This window comes from Sciurus vulgaris (genome assembly GCF_902686455.1).
Source record: "Sciurus vulgaris genome assembly, chromosome: 6".
Lineage (NCBI taxonomy): Eukaryota > Metazoa > Chordata > Mammalia > Rodentia > Sciuridae > Sciurus > Sciurus vulgaris.
Window position 1 is genome coordinate 144,416,508 of NC_136466.1, and position 17,315 is coordinate 144,433,822.

At 33.4% G+C, this 17,315-nt stretch overlaps 1 protein-coding gene across 3 annotated transcripts in view; it reads left to right on the forward strand.

The window, feature by feature from the left end:
- The window catches only part of ZFR (zinc finger RNA binding protein), a 77,695-nt gene that overhangs the window by 35,300 nt on the left and 25,080 nt on the right, over positions 1–17,315 (forward strand). For all 3 annotated transcript variants that reach the window (XM_079144485.1, XM_079144483.1, XM_079144484.1), the window contains 7 exons: positions 2,700–2,896; positions 4,800–4,919; positions 5,935–6,080; positions 9,809–9,971; positions 10,823–11,028; positions 12,219–12,369; positions 14,990–15,131. In XM_079144485.1, coding sequence (XP_079000611.1) covers positions 2,700–2,896; positions 4,800–4,919; positions 5,935–6,080; positions 9,809–9,971; positions 10,823–11,028; positions 12,219–12,369; positions 14,990–15,131 — 1,125 coding nt within the window. The remainder of the gene's footprint in view (positions 1–2,699; positions 2,897–4,799; positions 4,920–5,934; positions 6,081–9,808; positions 9,972–10,822; positions 11,029–12,218; positions 12,370–14,989; positions 15,132–17,315) is intronic.

Consider the following 17,315-nt stretch of genomic DNA (forward strand, 5'->3'; position numbering starts at 1 on the left):
TCAAAGTGATATTTCTTTTCCATTGAAGGATTAATCCTTCTGCTTATGCTATTCAACCCATCCTTTTTCTTCTCCAGATATATGCCCTTTTCTCTGTATCTGTCCTCTGTTGGTTTCTTCCCTTCAGCCACAGAAATATGACCATATCTTACTGAGTTGTTAAATATACAGAGACCTTTTTCCCATTTCTATAATTTTCTTACACTGTTAACCTAATTCTTACTTTCTGGGTATTACGATTTAGAGTTTTGTGTTTTGGTTTGGTATGGGGGTGTTTTCTGCACAGTTTTGGGGATTAAACCCAGGGCTTTGTGTATGTCAGACAAACATTTACCACTGAGCTACATCCCCAGCTCTTACTTTATTTACTTCTGTAGATAAATTACTATAGTTATTTTCTGTCTACTATGGTTTTCCTATTGTACGCTTTTCTGAAACTGATTTCAGGATTCACTAAAGACCTAATTGTCAAGCGCAGTGGCCATTTATTGGTTTCATCCTGTTGACCTTCCTAACATTCAATATCATTAACTGTTGTATTATAAAGATTAAGATACATCTTTATCTCTGTTTATATGTCCACCCACTCTTTTCTCTAGTATCTTTATTGGTGTTCTTCCTGGATGCTCATTAAATAGTTCCTAAAATGCTGATTCTAGCTTTTATCTCACTATGCTCCCAGTATTCCTGGGTGATCTCATCCATTCAGATGTGTTCAGTGACTTAAAATGTTTTTGGAAAATTAAAAACCCTTGAGTTTCAGAGCCATGTTTTATATACTTATCCTCTGTATGTTTCCACAGATGTTTCCCAGTGTGTTCTATTCTAACTCGTGAATCTATCACAAGCATACCACCAAATAATCTCATAAAATTATACTGCTTTTTCAAATGGAAAACTTTACTAATACTTTTCTTCTTATTCATTGCTTCCTCCAGCTATTTCCTGTCTTTTCAATTACCTTGCCTTATTTTTTAGGTCTTAAGTCTCTTCCTTAGAGCTTTGTTTCTTACTGTGTCCAGTTTCTTCATGCTTTTCCACAGTCTGATCAGTCATTTTAAAATACATATCAAATTGTGTTAGTCTTCCACTTAAAAATCCACTTTGACCTTCCCTAAGCATATCTATATTCCTTAATTATTTCATGTAAGATTCTTCATAATCTGGCTCCTACCTACCTTCCTAGTTTTAAATCTTGTCACCTCTACCTAGATAGTGATTTATACTGAATTATTGACTTTTCCTTGAATTTGCAATTTAACATGTTGCTATGCTTTTTAAGTACATGCTGTTCTGTTCAGACATGATTTTCTTCCTTCTTCATGACTGGTATTATACTCATTGCTCTTCTTTCCAAGCACAGTTCAAGTATCACACCCTTTGTAGCCTTTTTCAATTGGATCAGGTTAAAGAGTAGTGACTTCTTTTGCCTTCCTACAATATTTGGTTCCTACTTACTATAGCACTATATCACATGGTATTATAATTACTTGGCTTTTTTTTTTTTTTTTTTTTTTTTTTTAATAACACCTCAAAGGCATCTACATTGTGTCCCTCCCCCAGTAATAGTGATTGAACCCAGGTGCTGCACCACTGAGCTATATCTCTAATCACCCCCAAGTCCCCATCTGTTTTTTGTTTTTGTTTTTGTTTTTTAATTTTGACTTGGGGTCTTGCTAAGTTGCTGAGGCTGGCCTTGAACTTGAGATCCTCCTAACTCAGCCTCCCAAATATCTGTGATTATAGGTGTGTACCACCAAAACTGTCTACATTATCTTATTCTTACTGTATTATGAAAACTTAGGACATTGCCCACATTTTGTATATTATTTAAAATATTTTTTAAAGAAAGTCTTTATAGAAAAATTCACAATCAGGTACTCAGGTGTTCTCTTGGATAGTTATTTGAAATGTTAAGCTTAATTGGTAGTGGCTGGGGTTGTAGCTCAGTGGTAGAGCACTTGACTAGCATATGTGTGGCACTGGATTCAATTCTCAGCGCCACATATAAAGGTCCATTGATAACTAAAATTTTTTAAAATTTAAAAAAGTTTAATTGAGGGCTGGGAAGATAGCTCAGTCGGTAGAGTGCTTGCCTTGCAAGCACAAGGCCCTGGGTTCAATCCCCAGCACCACAAAAAAAAAAAAAAAAAAAAAAGTTTAATTGATAATTAAAATGAAAGCCGTGATTTATGGGTTTTATTTTAGTGTTTGAGATTATTCATACTTTCGGTTTAAAATAACAAAAATCTTTTGTGATTAACTTTTGGCATAAGTTCATATCTAACAGTAGATAATAGAAAGTTTTCCACGAAAACTGATTATTGAACCTAACCTATTTAAAAGGAGTAAGTACTATTTATTTGATGAAGCTGTCGTCTAGTACCTCTGGTTACAAACATGAATTGGCTTAGCCTTTGCCTTTTAGAAACTTGGCTGTTTACTTTTAGGTGCTTGAAATAAGTGCTAAGATGGGGTTGCAGGTATTGTTGGATTTTAGAAAGAAGGGGGAAATTCAGAAATATGTTTCATTAATAGAATCTTAAAACCCACTTACGTAGTTCTTTAAAATTTTCATCTTTAGTATATAGACAGGACTTTTGACTATTTCTAGAAAATAACTTTCTGTGAAGTTTTTGTTGTATCAGATTTGTCCATTTATATAGAAATAAAATTACTGTAATTCTTTGTTCTTCTAGGTGGTAATAAGTTACAGTCAACAGGAAGTAAAACAGAAGACTTAAAGGGAACTGAATGTGTTAAAAGTACTCCTGTCACTTCTGCTGTGCAGATTCCTGAAGTAAAAACGGACACAGTATCAGAACCAGTCACACCAGCATCTCTTGCTGCTTTGCAGAGTGATGTGCAGCCAGTGGGCCATGATTATGTGGAAGAGGTATTGATTTAAGAATACTATGGTTGTGGAATTGGGTAAAAGGAAGAAATGCGTGACATTGTTGCAAACATGCTCCACGTGTAAAAGTACACTCCATTATAGTTTAGATTTAGGTCACTTATGAAAGAATATCAAAAGTCTTATTATTTAAAAAGCTGTTAAAGCTTGCCTATTAGCTTTTTATTCTTATTACCAGTGTCACTGTGGTGTAAAGTAACTTTCATTTATTTGGCAGATATTCTGATGTTCTTTTTAGCTATCATAAAACCTTAAAAACATAAAAATTCTGCCGGTTGCATTGACACATGCCTATAATCCCAGCAGCTAGCTGAGCAGGCTGAGGCAGGAGGATTGCAAGTTCAAAGCCAGCCTTATCTATTTAGCATGACCCTATCTCAAAATGAAAAATAAAAAGGGCTTGGGATGTGGCTGAGTGGTTACATGCTCCTGGGTTCAATCCCTGGTGCCAAAAAAATTTTATTTTTTTAAAATTCTGAACAGCTAAAATAATGATGAGGAGAGCCAGTGTTTCCTTTTTTAACAATTATTTTGATTTATGTTTAAAATTAAGGTTGCTAATTTAACACAACATTTGTTTGGTTTCTCAAGTTGATTAGAACACTTCTTGTTTTACAGGTCAAGTAAATTAGTAGATGGAGGAGCAAGGATACATCAGACTTGAATTAGGGTTAGAGTTTGCTGTTAGGAAAAAAACACAGTGTTGTAACACTGCTGTTTACTTTCACTTTATTATAGAGCATTGTTTCATTTTTCTGAACTTCAGTGTCCACATCTATAAAAGAGGAATGAATAGTCCTCAATAAAGTTATGAAAATGAAATGATATCAAGTACCTATTTACAGTGTCTGGTGGGTTTTAGGTAAATATTTGTTCCTTGATTTGTTTTGTTATCATGGAAGATTCCACATTATTTTGAGTGCTTTATTCACAAGATGGACAGCTGCATTCTGTAATTTATAAGTAGTTGATAAAAAAAGTCTAACTTAGTTTCATCTTTGTTTTAAGAGTAAAATTTGAGCTAGGTGCAATGGCACATTCTTGTAATTCCAGTGCCTAGAGGCTTGCAGGAGGATCACAAGTTTGGGCCAGCCTCAGCAACTTAGTGAGGCTCTGTCTCAAAACTACAAGGGCTGATGATTTGGTACAGTGATAAAGCACTCCTGGGCTCAAATCCAGTAAGATTCGATTTTCTTTTAAAAAAAATGTTCTTAACCCAAGCATCCTAAGTTTTGATGATTTGGGTTAATTAAATAATCCTAAATTTCAGAAATCTGCATTTAGAGCCAATCTTAATACTTGTACAGTTTGATCTGCATATCCATTACAGAACTCATAGTAACATTCCAGCCTACTTAATCTTTCCAATTGTGCAGTTAGAAAAAAATTAATCTGAACTTTCCATAAAGTTACATGTGTAAAATCTTGAGTTTTGAGAAAGTTGTATGCTGTATTAATGCTTTTAATAATTTTTATCTTCATCTCCAAGAACAATATTTGGCCAATTTTAGGTATTCAGTCCTATTTATGAGAAAATTTAAGGCATCTAGCTACATTTAGATCTAAGTGTTTACAAATAGACACAGTTATTAAAATGAAAGAGCAAATGAAGGCTAGTATTTTGAGAGTTAATACTTCCAGTCCCAGTTTCTATGCTTTTAAAACAGTATAGACATACCACTTGTGTTTTTTCTCCTACTAAATTCCAGTTGTTCACAGCTATATTAAGTAATCCATAAATATTGTGTGTATGTAAGAATACACAAAATGAATCATACCATTATGTACAATTATGCACCAATTAAAAATTTGGAAGCAAAGAATCTCTGAGGGTTTATGAATGAAATTTAACAACTGTAACATCCCTGCTTTTTTCCTCATCAAGGTACGAAATGATGAAGGAAAAGTAATACGGTTTCATTGTAAATTATGTGAATGCAGCTTTAATGATCCCAATGCTAAGGAGATGCACTTGAAAGGACGGAGACACAGACTTCAATATAAAGTAAGTAAATTTTAACCATTTTCTTACAATTTTTTTCTTATGATTCAGAACATTCTTTATGCAAAACAAAACACCTAACCACAGTCACCCAGTCTCTGAACTCCCATTCTAAGAATTAGCTTGAACTTTTGATATTCATTATAAGTACTGAATCAGATTTGGTTTTTATTTAATAGTTATTTTTATCTTTTTAATCTGTTGATTAACCTTTATTTTATTCACTTATTTATATGCAGTGCTGAGAAACCAGTGCCTCACACATTTGGGGCACACACTCTACCACTGAGCCACAAGCCCAGCCCTAATAGTTATTCTTAAGTAAATCTAATGTAACTATATTCTCATCAGTTTTGGTAATTGTGGCAAAAGGAACCAAATGTTGCTTAGGTGAAATAAACATATAAAGATAGTTGTTCCATATAGTGTTTGAAAAACACATCAAATCTTTATCTACCTCCTTTAGCTTGGTAGAACTCCAAATAAATGAATTTTGAGATGAATTTTTTGAAAAATTCCATCACTTATCTTGCCCAAGAAATTCTTCATTGAATACACTTTAAGAATTAAGATAAATCTTAATATTTGAAGTCTTAACTAGGTTGGATTAATGCACTAGTTACATGTTTTCAGTTTAAAATGCAGGGCTGGCAAAACAGTCTGTTAAAGAGCAATATTTTCATGAGAAGAAATCTTGTTAACTCCAAGACAGACTCTTAGAATCATCTAATTATAAATAACTACAATTAAACATTCATCAGTCCCACAAGGATTTCATGACTTTCTTGGTCAGCACTAAGTTGCAATGCTTCTTACTTACTAATTTTATATTTTAATTAATGTATTCTGAATTCTTTTCTCTGATCCAATTTAGTTATGCTGATTTTTCTCTTTAGTAGGAAATTTTGTGACTATAAACCTCTATAATAATCAGTATATGCAGTTCTGTAGCTAAACATGCATGTAGATTGTTGAAGGAGGCTGCTCTTTTTTTTTAATGGTTTGTCTACATTTACAGAAAAAAGTAAATCCAGATTTACAAGTAGAAGTAAAACCTAGTATTCGAGCAAGAAAGATTCAAGAAGAGAAAATGAGGAAGCAGATGCAAAAGGAGGAATATTGGCGAAGACGAGAAGAAGAGGAACGCTGGAGGATGGAAATGAGGTAATATCTTTAACTTTTAATAGCATTTTAGTGATTCTGCCTTGATAAAAAGTTTTTCTGGGTATGTTGTCTTCCATTTAGAACAATTTAGGTTTATTTAATGAACTTTCAGTGTTTCATAAGATCCTAAGTCTAGAAAAAATTGTATTAAAGTTAAGTCATTGGGATTAAGAATTTTGTCAAGTGGTATCTTATATATAGTAAGTATATGAGGAAATAGTTTCATGTTATAAATGAATTAAGTGCCTCGGTTTAAAACAGGCAAAATAGAATGGTTACCTGATACCAATATCCTGAGTATAAGATTTGATAGATTCTGAGCTATAATAATGTAGTTTTTTTAAAAGCCTCCCGTGTTAGAAACTTAGGAGGTTACAGGGGAAGAGAATCAAGAAAAAACATAATCCAGAGATTGATGGATTGATTATATAATTACTCATTTTATATACATGAGTGTTAGGTTTATCAATAACTTTACACAATTTACTGATTTTTAGTAAATTCCAAACAGGGTTGGAAGTAGTTACTATTATCAATTTTAGAACATTTTTGCTATTCCTTAAAGAAACTATAAACCCATTAACATTCCCATTTTGTCCCCCATACTTCCCTTCCTACCTCAGCCCCAGACAACTTTTATAGATCTATCTGTTCTTGAGATTTCATGTAAATAGAATAATGTAATATATGGTCTTGTGAGTCCACTTTCATTCTGCGTGTTTTCAGAGTTTCATCTGTGTAGCATATTTTGGTATTTTTGTTTCTTATTATGGCTGAATAATGGCTTTGTTGTATAGATAATTATTAACATTTTGTTTTGTGCATTCATCAGTTAATTGGTTTTGGAGTTGTTTCCACATTTGGGGTATTATACAATACTGCTGCTGTATTTTTGTACAAATTTTAAAATATAATTTTAAAAATTAGAAACAAAGCATACTGACATTTTGTAATCTTTTGTTTGCATATCTTAAACCTTTGTAAAATTAATATTTCATCTTATTTTTCATGACAACATATTTTTCTTTTAGGCAGATAAAAATTTTTCTTTACAACCAATCCCTTATTGTTAGATTCAGTATTTCCCTATTATCTTGTTGACCCTCCTTGAGGCTGTATCACACATATCATGTGTGACCAGTTGCTTATTATAAAATTACAGAAATAGAAGCATTTCATTAAGGAATACTCACCCTATTCCCTGTACTAAATAGGTAATGTAGGGGATCTCAAACTATCTGGTCTCAGGAGGACCCTTTATTTTTCCATTTTTATTGAGGACTCTGGAGAGCTTTTGTTCATGTGGATTATCTTTAAGATTTTCTGTATAAACCAGGCATGGTGGCATATGCCTGTAATTCAGTGACTTGAAAGACTGAGGCAGGAGAATTGCATGTTCAAGGCCAGCCTCAACAACTTAGTGAGACCCTAAGCAACTTAGTGACACCCTGTTTGTAAATTTAAAAATTTTTAGAAAGGACTGGGATGTAGCTCAGTGGTAAAAGCACCTGTGGACTTAATGTCTGGTACCAAGCAAACAAAAAGATTTACTATAATAGAAATTAAAACTAAGAAAATTAAATATTCATTTCACTTATCTTGTTGAAGCAAATGTGTTTAATTATAGTAGATTAAATGTATTTAACATATAATGTGAAATTTTTACTATAAAATAACCATATTCCCCCAGAATATTGGGGGGACAGTTACACTATTTTATATTTTTTACACACCTCTTTAATGTCGTCTTAAAATAGCAAAATTCTCACATCTGCTTTTTTAAAAATTTTTATTGTAAACAAATGGGATGCATCTTGTTTCTCTGTACATAAAGTAGATACATACAATTTATGTAATCATAAATTTACATAGGGTAATGGTTTTCGATTCATTCTGTTATTTTTTCCTCTCCCCCCAACTCATATCTGCTTTTGATTTTCATTACATTGTGGTACCTACATGTTGCATCTTGATAACTACTGTACACTGAGAATAAAAATAGAAAGGGCAAATAAATACTTTAGTGTTATGAAGAAAATAATCTGACCTCATGGATCCCTAGGGGTCCCTGGACCACTTTTTGAGAATATTTACTATAACTTACGTTAAATCTCTTCCAATTAGATATTATTAAATATATAGCCCTTTTTGTTTCATTTTGGATTGCTTTTATGCTTGTCCATTTGGCATATTAACATCCTTTTTCATTTTTGGTAAATTGCTTATTTTTTATTATTTACTTACCTATTGGTTTGTACACACTTCTTTTACAGTACTTATATGACTTTTATTATGTGTTATATTTAGTTTTTACCATTACATGTATACCAGTTTTTCTGTGTACAATAAAAATTAGTCCTATATCCTTTTGGAGTTTTTGCCCTTGTAATGTGTTGGACATTATTCTCTGTACTAGGTCATATACCTATTTTGTTTTACTTGTATGTCTAATATTTATTAAGCATTTAAGTGCCAGTAAATGTAGCATGAATTGGCAAACAACAGTTAAAGGTCCCAGCTATCATTTTACTTAAACATCTTTAGCACTAATAAACTATCCCAAGTTGGACTAAACATGATTTTTCAGAACCTTCAAGCTGTTTTTATTCATTTTTTTTCTCAAGGCCTAAATAGCATAACAGGATATTTGGTTCCCTCAGTTCTCAGATTACCTAAAAAACAATGCTTATTCCCAACGTGGAGAAATGAATAGTTTTTTATGGTGGTAGTCAAGAAACATAATCCTTTCTTTAAGTTTTTTTTTTAAACAGTTTGTTAATAAAACTTGCTACCACAATTTTCTTGACACATGGTTTTCTTTGAGAGCTGTTACTATGCTAGTTTGAAGCTGAAAGTGAAAATAGAACCCAGAGGGAAAAAGTAAAAAAAGACTGTAGAATAGATTTTAAAGATGTCAACTGTACACTAGATGTCCACATTCCAGGTTCAGTTCATGGTGTTTTGTTTGGTATACATAGTAAATTTTTGTCTGAACCAGCAACATGAGGTTTCATTAAAAAAAAAAAAAAAAAAAAACTCTGATGACGTTGGCATTGCATTCATTATTCCCTTATGGCAATAGTTATTATGAACTAAGTCACAGCTATTGTTTCTAGCCAGGATATTTGCTTAGTACTTTACTAGAGTCCCTGTCACTCTAAATAGGTCCCCAACAATGAGAATGTCTCACTGACCATGAGTTGCCATTTATCACTGTTCTACACCATTGGTTTTGTTCATGATAGAGAAATATATTTGTTTTGCTTGTATCACAAATAGGGAAATTAAAGGTATTCTAAGAGGTTCTCTTTAAGGGGGAAAAAATAGAGTGTCTCTTTGTTTTATAACGATCAACAGAATGCCATTAATGTCTGCGTGCACATTGGCTCTTTTACATATATTACTGGTTGGGCCCCCTTAGTGTAGATATTTGGGGTTACAGTCTTTGCCTTAGGTGGGGGGGAGGTTGAAACAATGGGGCTTCTAATGTCTATTTTTTTCTACTTTGACCTTGAGCTCTGAAGTTTTGTTCTGCTTTTCTCTTTGTTCTCTCTAGTTCTATTTTTACTTCCAATTACTTTTCAAAGCAAATAAGGGAAATCAGGTAAAGTAGGGAAGAATAAAAGTGTTAGGCTAGAATTTTTTAAATTGATTTTTTATGTCATCATTGATACAAGTTCTTGGGATGTGTTTTTCTTCCTACCCCTGTAATATTTTTTGTGTTTCAGACGGTATGAAGAGGACATGTACTGGAGACGAATGGAGGAAGAACAGCATCATTGGGATGATCGTCGTCGAATGCCTGATGGGGGCTATCCTCATGGTCCTCCAGGCCCATTAGGTCTTCTGGGAGTCAGACCAGGCATGCCTCCTCAACCACAGGGTCCTGCAGTGAGTGTCCACTTTTCTATGTAAGGGATGAGAATTTATAATTTGTTTGAGCATTAGGAAATAGTTTGGAGGGCTAACTTTTAGACTTAATCTCATAATCTAGATGGGATTTTTTTTTTTTTTTTTCATCTGATTTAGATGTTTCTCACAAAGATCTGTGTTTTGAGTTTGTGTTCTGTACAAATTGGGCAAAAAGTTATAAGAAACATGTCATATAAGTTCAGACTACTGAAATCAAGAAGATAAGATTCAGCGGTTACCCAAAAAACAGCAAACTCCTTTGCCTATTCTTTCTCATTTGTCATTACAAAGTCTTGGCTGTTGTAAAATTTTAGTTTGGAAAGCAAAATTTCAGAATCATCAATTTTTAAAGTTTATCAAAAAGTATTTTCAGTGGTAAACATGTTGCTCAGTAGTAGAGGTTTTGCTTGATGGTGAGTCCATGGGTTTGATTCCTACCGCCACCCCACAAAAAGGCATTTTCCTTGCCTTAGATTATGTTTTTTATAATTTCACTTACTTTGAGGTAAAGTATGTCTGTGTATATCCAAACATATGTAGTCTTGCATTTTCATTTCACTGAAATGAAAAGTTGAAATTTGTGTAAGTAGACATTTTGCTTAACTGGTTTTTATTGAAAAGATATGACCAATATGTATTTATAAAACTGAAAAATATTATCTACTTTTGCTCAGGAAACTTTTTTTTTTCCTTTGGTACCAAGGATCGAACCCAGTGGGGCACTCAACCACTGAACCACATCCTTAGTACTTTTTAAATTTTATTTAGAGACAGGGTCTCACTAAGTTGCTTAGACCCTCGCTAAATTGAAGTATAACTTTTCTCTCTAGCCCTTACGTCGTCCTGACTCATCTGATGACCGTTATGTAATGACAAAACATGCAACCATTTATCCAACAGAAGAGGAGTTGCAAGCAGTTCAGAAAATTGTTTCTATCACTGAACGTGCTTTAAAACTCGTTTCAGACAGTTTATCTGAACATGAGAAGAGCAAGAGCAAAGAAGGAGATGATAAGAAAGAGGGAGGTAAAGACAGGTGTGTTTTCAGTGTTATTTACTATATGTATTTTTTGTTCTGCTTATGTGGACTTTTTACACTTGAAATAACAGTTAGACTGAAAATTCCTGAGTGAGTCTGCCTTAACTATGCTTATTAGATATGTAATATTTTCAGCTAAAATGAGAAATACATAGTCCCACTGACAACACAGTTTAAACCTTGTAATTTTACTCATTTTAAGTTTACATAAAAATGTATTAAATCTGTTTCAAAGCCTCTTATAGTTTTCCAGTTGCATTCAGCTGCTAATTTCTCTTTGTGTCGCATGTCCCCCTTTCAGTCTTTATTATTTTCTAGTAGCACTAATCATAAAGCATGAATAAGCCCAAACTTTAGCTCCATCTTTCATATCGAGTTTGTAGTATGATCTCTAACTTTTAAATTTCCTTTTTCCTACCATTTGGAAATATTTTTGTATTAATTCAAACATGACTTATTGTGAAAAACAGAAGTATTAGGTATCCTTTTTGCAGTTACCCTTGTGAGAACTTAATTTTTTTTATTTTTAATTGTAGATGGACATGATATCTTCCTTTATTTAGTTAGTTATAATGTGATGCTGAGGTTCGAACCTATTGCCTTGCACATGCAAGGCAAGTGCTCTACCACTGAGCTACAGCCCCACCTCTTAGTTCTTTAGGGCGGGGGGAGGCAGTGGTGATTGAACCCTGGGGCACTCAACCACTGAACCACATCCCCACCCTATTTGTATTTTATTTAGAGACAGGGTCTCACTGAGTTGCTTATTAGCACCTCACTTTTGCTGTGGCTGGCTTTGAACTCGAGATCCTCCTGCCTCAGCCTCCTAAGCCGCTTGGGTTACAAGCATGTACCACCATGCCCAGCTGAGAACTTATTTCTTGATTTATTTTTAATCTATATTGCTTACCTAATGAAGTATAGTTTTTAAAATATATAGTTTTGTAGATGATGAAGATTCTAATAGTATTAAAATAATTTAATATTGTGTGTTTAGAGTATCATGGTTCTGACTAAGAAGAGAAATGTCATATTATGGGGGCAGAGGATGTATATAGGTCAGTGTTAGAGTGCTTGCCTAACATGCAGGAGACCCTGGATTTGATTCCCAGTGCTGCAAAAAAGAAAGAAGAATGGGGAAAAAGGAAAGAAATGTCATTTTATAATATAAGTTGATTTTGCTACAGAGCTTTGAAAGGAGTGTTGCGAGTGGGAGTATTGGCAAAAGGATTACTTCTCCGAGGAGATAGAAATGTCAACCTTGTTTTGCTGTGCTCAGAAAAACCTTCAAAGACATTATTAAGCCGTATTGCAGAAAACCTACCCAAACAGCTTGCTGTAAGTATTATGGAAATTTTAAATTTACCCCTTGTCTGGTTCAAAAGTTTTTGGCAGGACTAACTGTGCTTCAGTTTAAACCTCAGCCAGCCTTTAAATTTTTGGCTTGACTTTCTCGTATTGAGTTTTTTGCTTAATTATTCAAACTGATGAAACTATTTTCTGCTTTGTCTTTTTAGGTTTTATAGTGCTTGTTTTTGACATAAAGCCATCTTGCCAATTTATTTTGAAATGTAAAATTGAGGCATATGCCCTCCTTTTCCTATACTTTTTCCAATACAAAGTGTAGGGCAGTTGTTTGGGACAAAAAATGTTTTTTGTTTTTCCTTAAAGCCTGTGTGTAGTAAGCTTAAATTTTTTAAATTAATGAACTTATTTAGTTTAACTTGTTTAATAAAATGTAACTGAAAGAAAGGATCTTTCTGGTTTTAATTTCTCCAGTTTTATTATGAATGCAGTAGAACATCCTTATCCTCAGGGATGTATTCCAAGACTCCCAGTCAAAACCTGAAATCTCAGATAATACCAAACTGTGTATATTGTGTTTTCTTTATACATACATACCCATGATAAGGTTTAATTTATATATTAGGCGCAGATTGTCTTTGGTTTATTTTAATTACCAGCATCACTACTCTTGCGCTTTGGGACCGTTAAGTAAAATAAGGGTTACTTAAACCCACACAGTGCAATACCATGATGGTCAATCTGATAACAACAGTTCGACTAAGGGGCTCATGAGCTAGTAGCATATATAGCATGGATACACTAGGCAAAGTGATAATTCACATAGCTGGCCGGACGGGAGGGTGGCTTAAGATTTCATCATGCTACTCAGAACAGCATGCTTATGAATTATGAACTTATGAATTATTTATTTCTGGAAAATTTTGTGTAATATTTTCTGACTGCAGTGACCATGCGTAACTGAAACTGCAGAAAGTGAAACTACAGATAAGGGATGACTTACATAGTTTCAGTCTTCAAATATTTGTAATGGTAGGAAGTATTTCTCTTGTCTCCAGCAAATCTTGGCAATGCATGATTAATAGAACATTCCTCCTTTTTTTTGGGGGGGGGGGGAGTACTTGGAATTGAACTTGGGAGCACTCAACCAGTGAACCACATCCCCAGCCCTATTTTTATATTTTATTTAGAGGGGTTCTTACTGAGTTGCTTAATGTTTCACTTTTACTGAGACTGGCTTTGAACTTGTGATCCTCCCGCCTCAGCCTCCCAAGCTGCTGGAATTACCGGCATGCACCACCGAGGATATTGATACTCCCTTTTGATTTTACAAAGCAACCTTACTTTAAAGCTTGAATTTAAAAGTTTTTTGTATAAAGTCATGGTATCTTTAATAAATATTATTTTAAAACCTTTCAACTTAGCCATTCTGAATTCAGTGATTGAAATTTCACTGTTAGTGTGGATTATATAGTACTAAGTCAGAATACTACCTGACAACAAGATTATACCAGATGACAAAGGGAACAGTGAAAGCACCCTGTGGAACTTAAGTTTGGACCCTCTAGCACTTAACTGTTATTTGTTCTATTACCATTGTTCTAGAAAGGAAGTTTCTTTTTGTTTCTTTCTTGTAATCTTCTTTCTGAGTATTAGAAACCAGCAGAATCAGCATCATTTGTCTTCTTACCTCTTTGGTGATCCCACTAGGACAATGAAAGGGGAAAGAAAAGATTTGGGGGCCTTAGAATAAATTCATAGAATTCGTAAGAAACATCTCCATCCTAATGTGGTGCTTAATAAAATTACAATGCAGGAAATTCTGTATCCTAACTAACTAACTAACAGTTAAGCTAAAAGCAGATTGGTATTTCAAATCCACCTGCTCTTACTATATATGCAAATAAGCAAGTAAAATAAAAATTAATTCTTCATATCATCATAGTTAACATTTACATAGTACTATAAGTAGGTGCTTTACGTAGTTAACAACCATAAAGTAGTAGGTACAGTTGTCCACACATTTTATAGCAGCAGGCACAGGGTAAAAAATTTGCCCATCTTCATATGACTTACAAAGTAGAGCTAGGATTTCAGACTAGATGGATGCTACACTATAAATAGTTCATTTTATTTTTTTTGTCTGAAACTTTTATTTGTTCATTTAAAGTGGAACTTATTACATGTCTACCAAATTGCAGTGAATCTTTGGGTTTGTGTTTTGTTACTAAGTGGGACTTTCTGCTCCCTGATAAGGTGTGCATCTGTTGCATTCACTGAGATTATATACTGGGAATGGTTGAATTGTGACTTCTTTTAGGTCTGGTTATTTTAGTTCCTTCTAAATTCTGTAAATATGAAAAATAATGCCAGTATTTCTTTTATCTAAGAATTCATGATCTAAGAGACATACACATTTATAAGTATCCCAAGTACAAAAAACATTAAATATTACCTTAAAGATTCTGAAAATAAGGAGGCACAAGAGATTAATGATATGAACATATATGGTAGGTCTTAGATGGAGTAGTATATGATCCTGACTTCATAGAATGGTTAGGGTGTTGGAAAACAAAGAATCATAATGAAACTGCTTTTGTCTGTTAATGTATGCGACATATCCAACTAATTTCTTGTAATCTTCATTACATAGGTTATAAGTCCTGAGAAATATGACATAAAATGTGCTGTATCTGAAGCAGCGATAATTTTGAATTCATGTGTGGAACCCAAAATGCAAGTCACTATCACCCTGACATCTCCAATTATTCGAGAAGAGAACATGAGGGAAGGAGGTTGGAAAGCCGTTACACATTCTACTTTTCTATTAACTTTTTTTGTTTTATCATTATTATTATTTTCAATTTACCTACTCTTTAAGATGGCATTAAGCCCTAGAAGGCAACATGCTGGCATTACATGTTTATTTAATAGATTTGACTTATTTAGCAACCAGTTTGGGTTGAGATCACTTCCCACAAAGTAAATGCTCTTAATGTTGTTATATGAAACCCTTAGGATATGATTGGTTTTCTTGATTTTTTTTCTTTTCTTGCTAACCTCAGATTTCTGGAAAATTAAAAACTTCAAAATTATTTTTACTTGGCATAGTTGACTTGTGAAAAAATTTTTAAATGTTCGCTAGTAACTAGGGGCTACAACTTTAACTTCCATTAAGAAGTTCTCAATCTTGCCTTGTCTTAAAAGAAGACAAGAAAGTTTCACAAACAAAATTGGCTAAATATTCATAGCACTTACATATTTAGAGGCATTATTATGTATGTAATCATGGATTTGGCTTATTCTGAGGTAAATATTTCTAGTTCTCTGAGGTTGCTCTTTGGTTTGGAGCACTTTCATAAATGTAGATCATCCGAATGCACACAGATTTTGGTATTTGGCCTGAATGTCATATTAGAATTAAAAATAAATTAGGCAGATACAGTTAGTGAATTAAGAGTACAGTTCAGCATTTTTAAACTTAATTTACAATTGTAGAATATGAATCCTGCTGGTGCCAGCAATGTTGCTTTAGGGACTGTTCTGTAACATTTTTAAAGCTTCAAAAGCTTTTAAGCCAAAAAGCATGATCAGTGTCTGCAGTATGTTGGTTCTTTTGTTTCATGGGTCAGATAAAATTTACTTTGTTTCCTTTCATGTTGTTTTTATACATCTTAACTTGTTAAATATGGAGTTGCACTAATATTTCTTTGTGATACAGGTTAAGAAAAGCCTCTCGATTACTGTCCCTTTAAATTTGTTTTCTTACAGCAAAGCATTTTTTTAAAGCACTGGGCTTTCTACAACCCAGGAAAAGGGCATTTTACCTAAAATGTCATTGGGAGACATGTCTAATCATGCATACTTTGTGTATTTACCATATTAGGATTTGTATGTTGTATCTTAAGCTTTGCATCTTTAAAATAAATGTTTCATGTAAAGGATCTTTTATACGAACATGAGTTTCCACTCAAGGTTTGGCCATGGGTGTTGCTGGAGAGTCAATCTGATCAGGTCATAAGTAGCATATGACCTTTCACTTATGTAGCATACAATCTTTAACTTATGTAGCATATGATCTTTTATTTAGGACTGGAAATTTTAAAACTTTCTAATACAAAATATTATAAATGTTTATATATAAAATATATAACAATTAACTTTGTTTCAGAGTACATTATGTCCAATTATGTTTAGACTGAATTAAATTAGTGCAGTATCAAGCCTTTTTATTAAGTTGCAAAGAATTAAAGTTAATAGTGTCATAAGTGTTAAGTTCTTTGATAACCTGTCCCTTCTAAAGGAAACAAAATTATATTTTTGTCTGACCCAGACTCAAGTTAGAATTACTGTTCTGAATTTCATAAATACAATCCTGAGGGAAATGGTCAGTCCAAAATTGAAAGATTGTGCTTCAAGACACTGAGCTGGAAAGTTGAATATGCAAAAGTGTAGAAACATTGATAGAGTGCTCCTTGCTGCAGATAACTGCAGTAAATCATGTCTTTAGCTTCATTATGAAGATTGCTTCTTTCTTGCTGCAGAGTAACGGTATGTATTCTCTCTTACTGCAGCTCCCAATGCTCTGTGTCTTAAAATCACTTAAAGCCTACAGCTTGCTTTGGGGAGTTAGTACAGGGGGTAAGGAAGGCTTTGCCGGAAGAACATTATAAATCTTGAGACTTACTACTTCACATAGTGTGGTAACCTCTTTAATGTGTAAAAACTCTGTTTAATATTAATATGAAAAAATTATTCAATAAAGGAAATTAAATTGTTCAAATAACTGTTAAACGCATGATGGATCTACTTTATAGTACTGTGTTTGACAGTTAAATATTTAATAAACATTTAATTGACTTAAAGCTTGAAATGTTCAAAATGCTCTAACCCTTGCTACAGAATCGTTTTCTGCAGCAAGTCAAGTATTGTGTGTGTTTTTTTTCACCTGTAGCTTATCAGGCCCGGTCCAAAGCCTT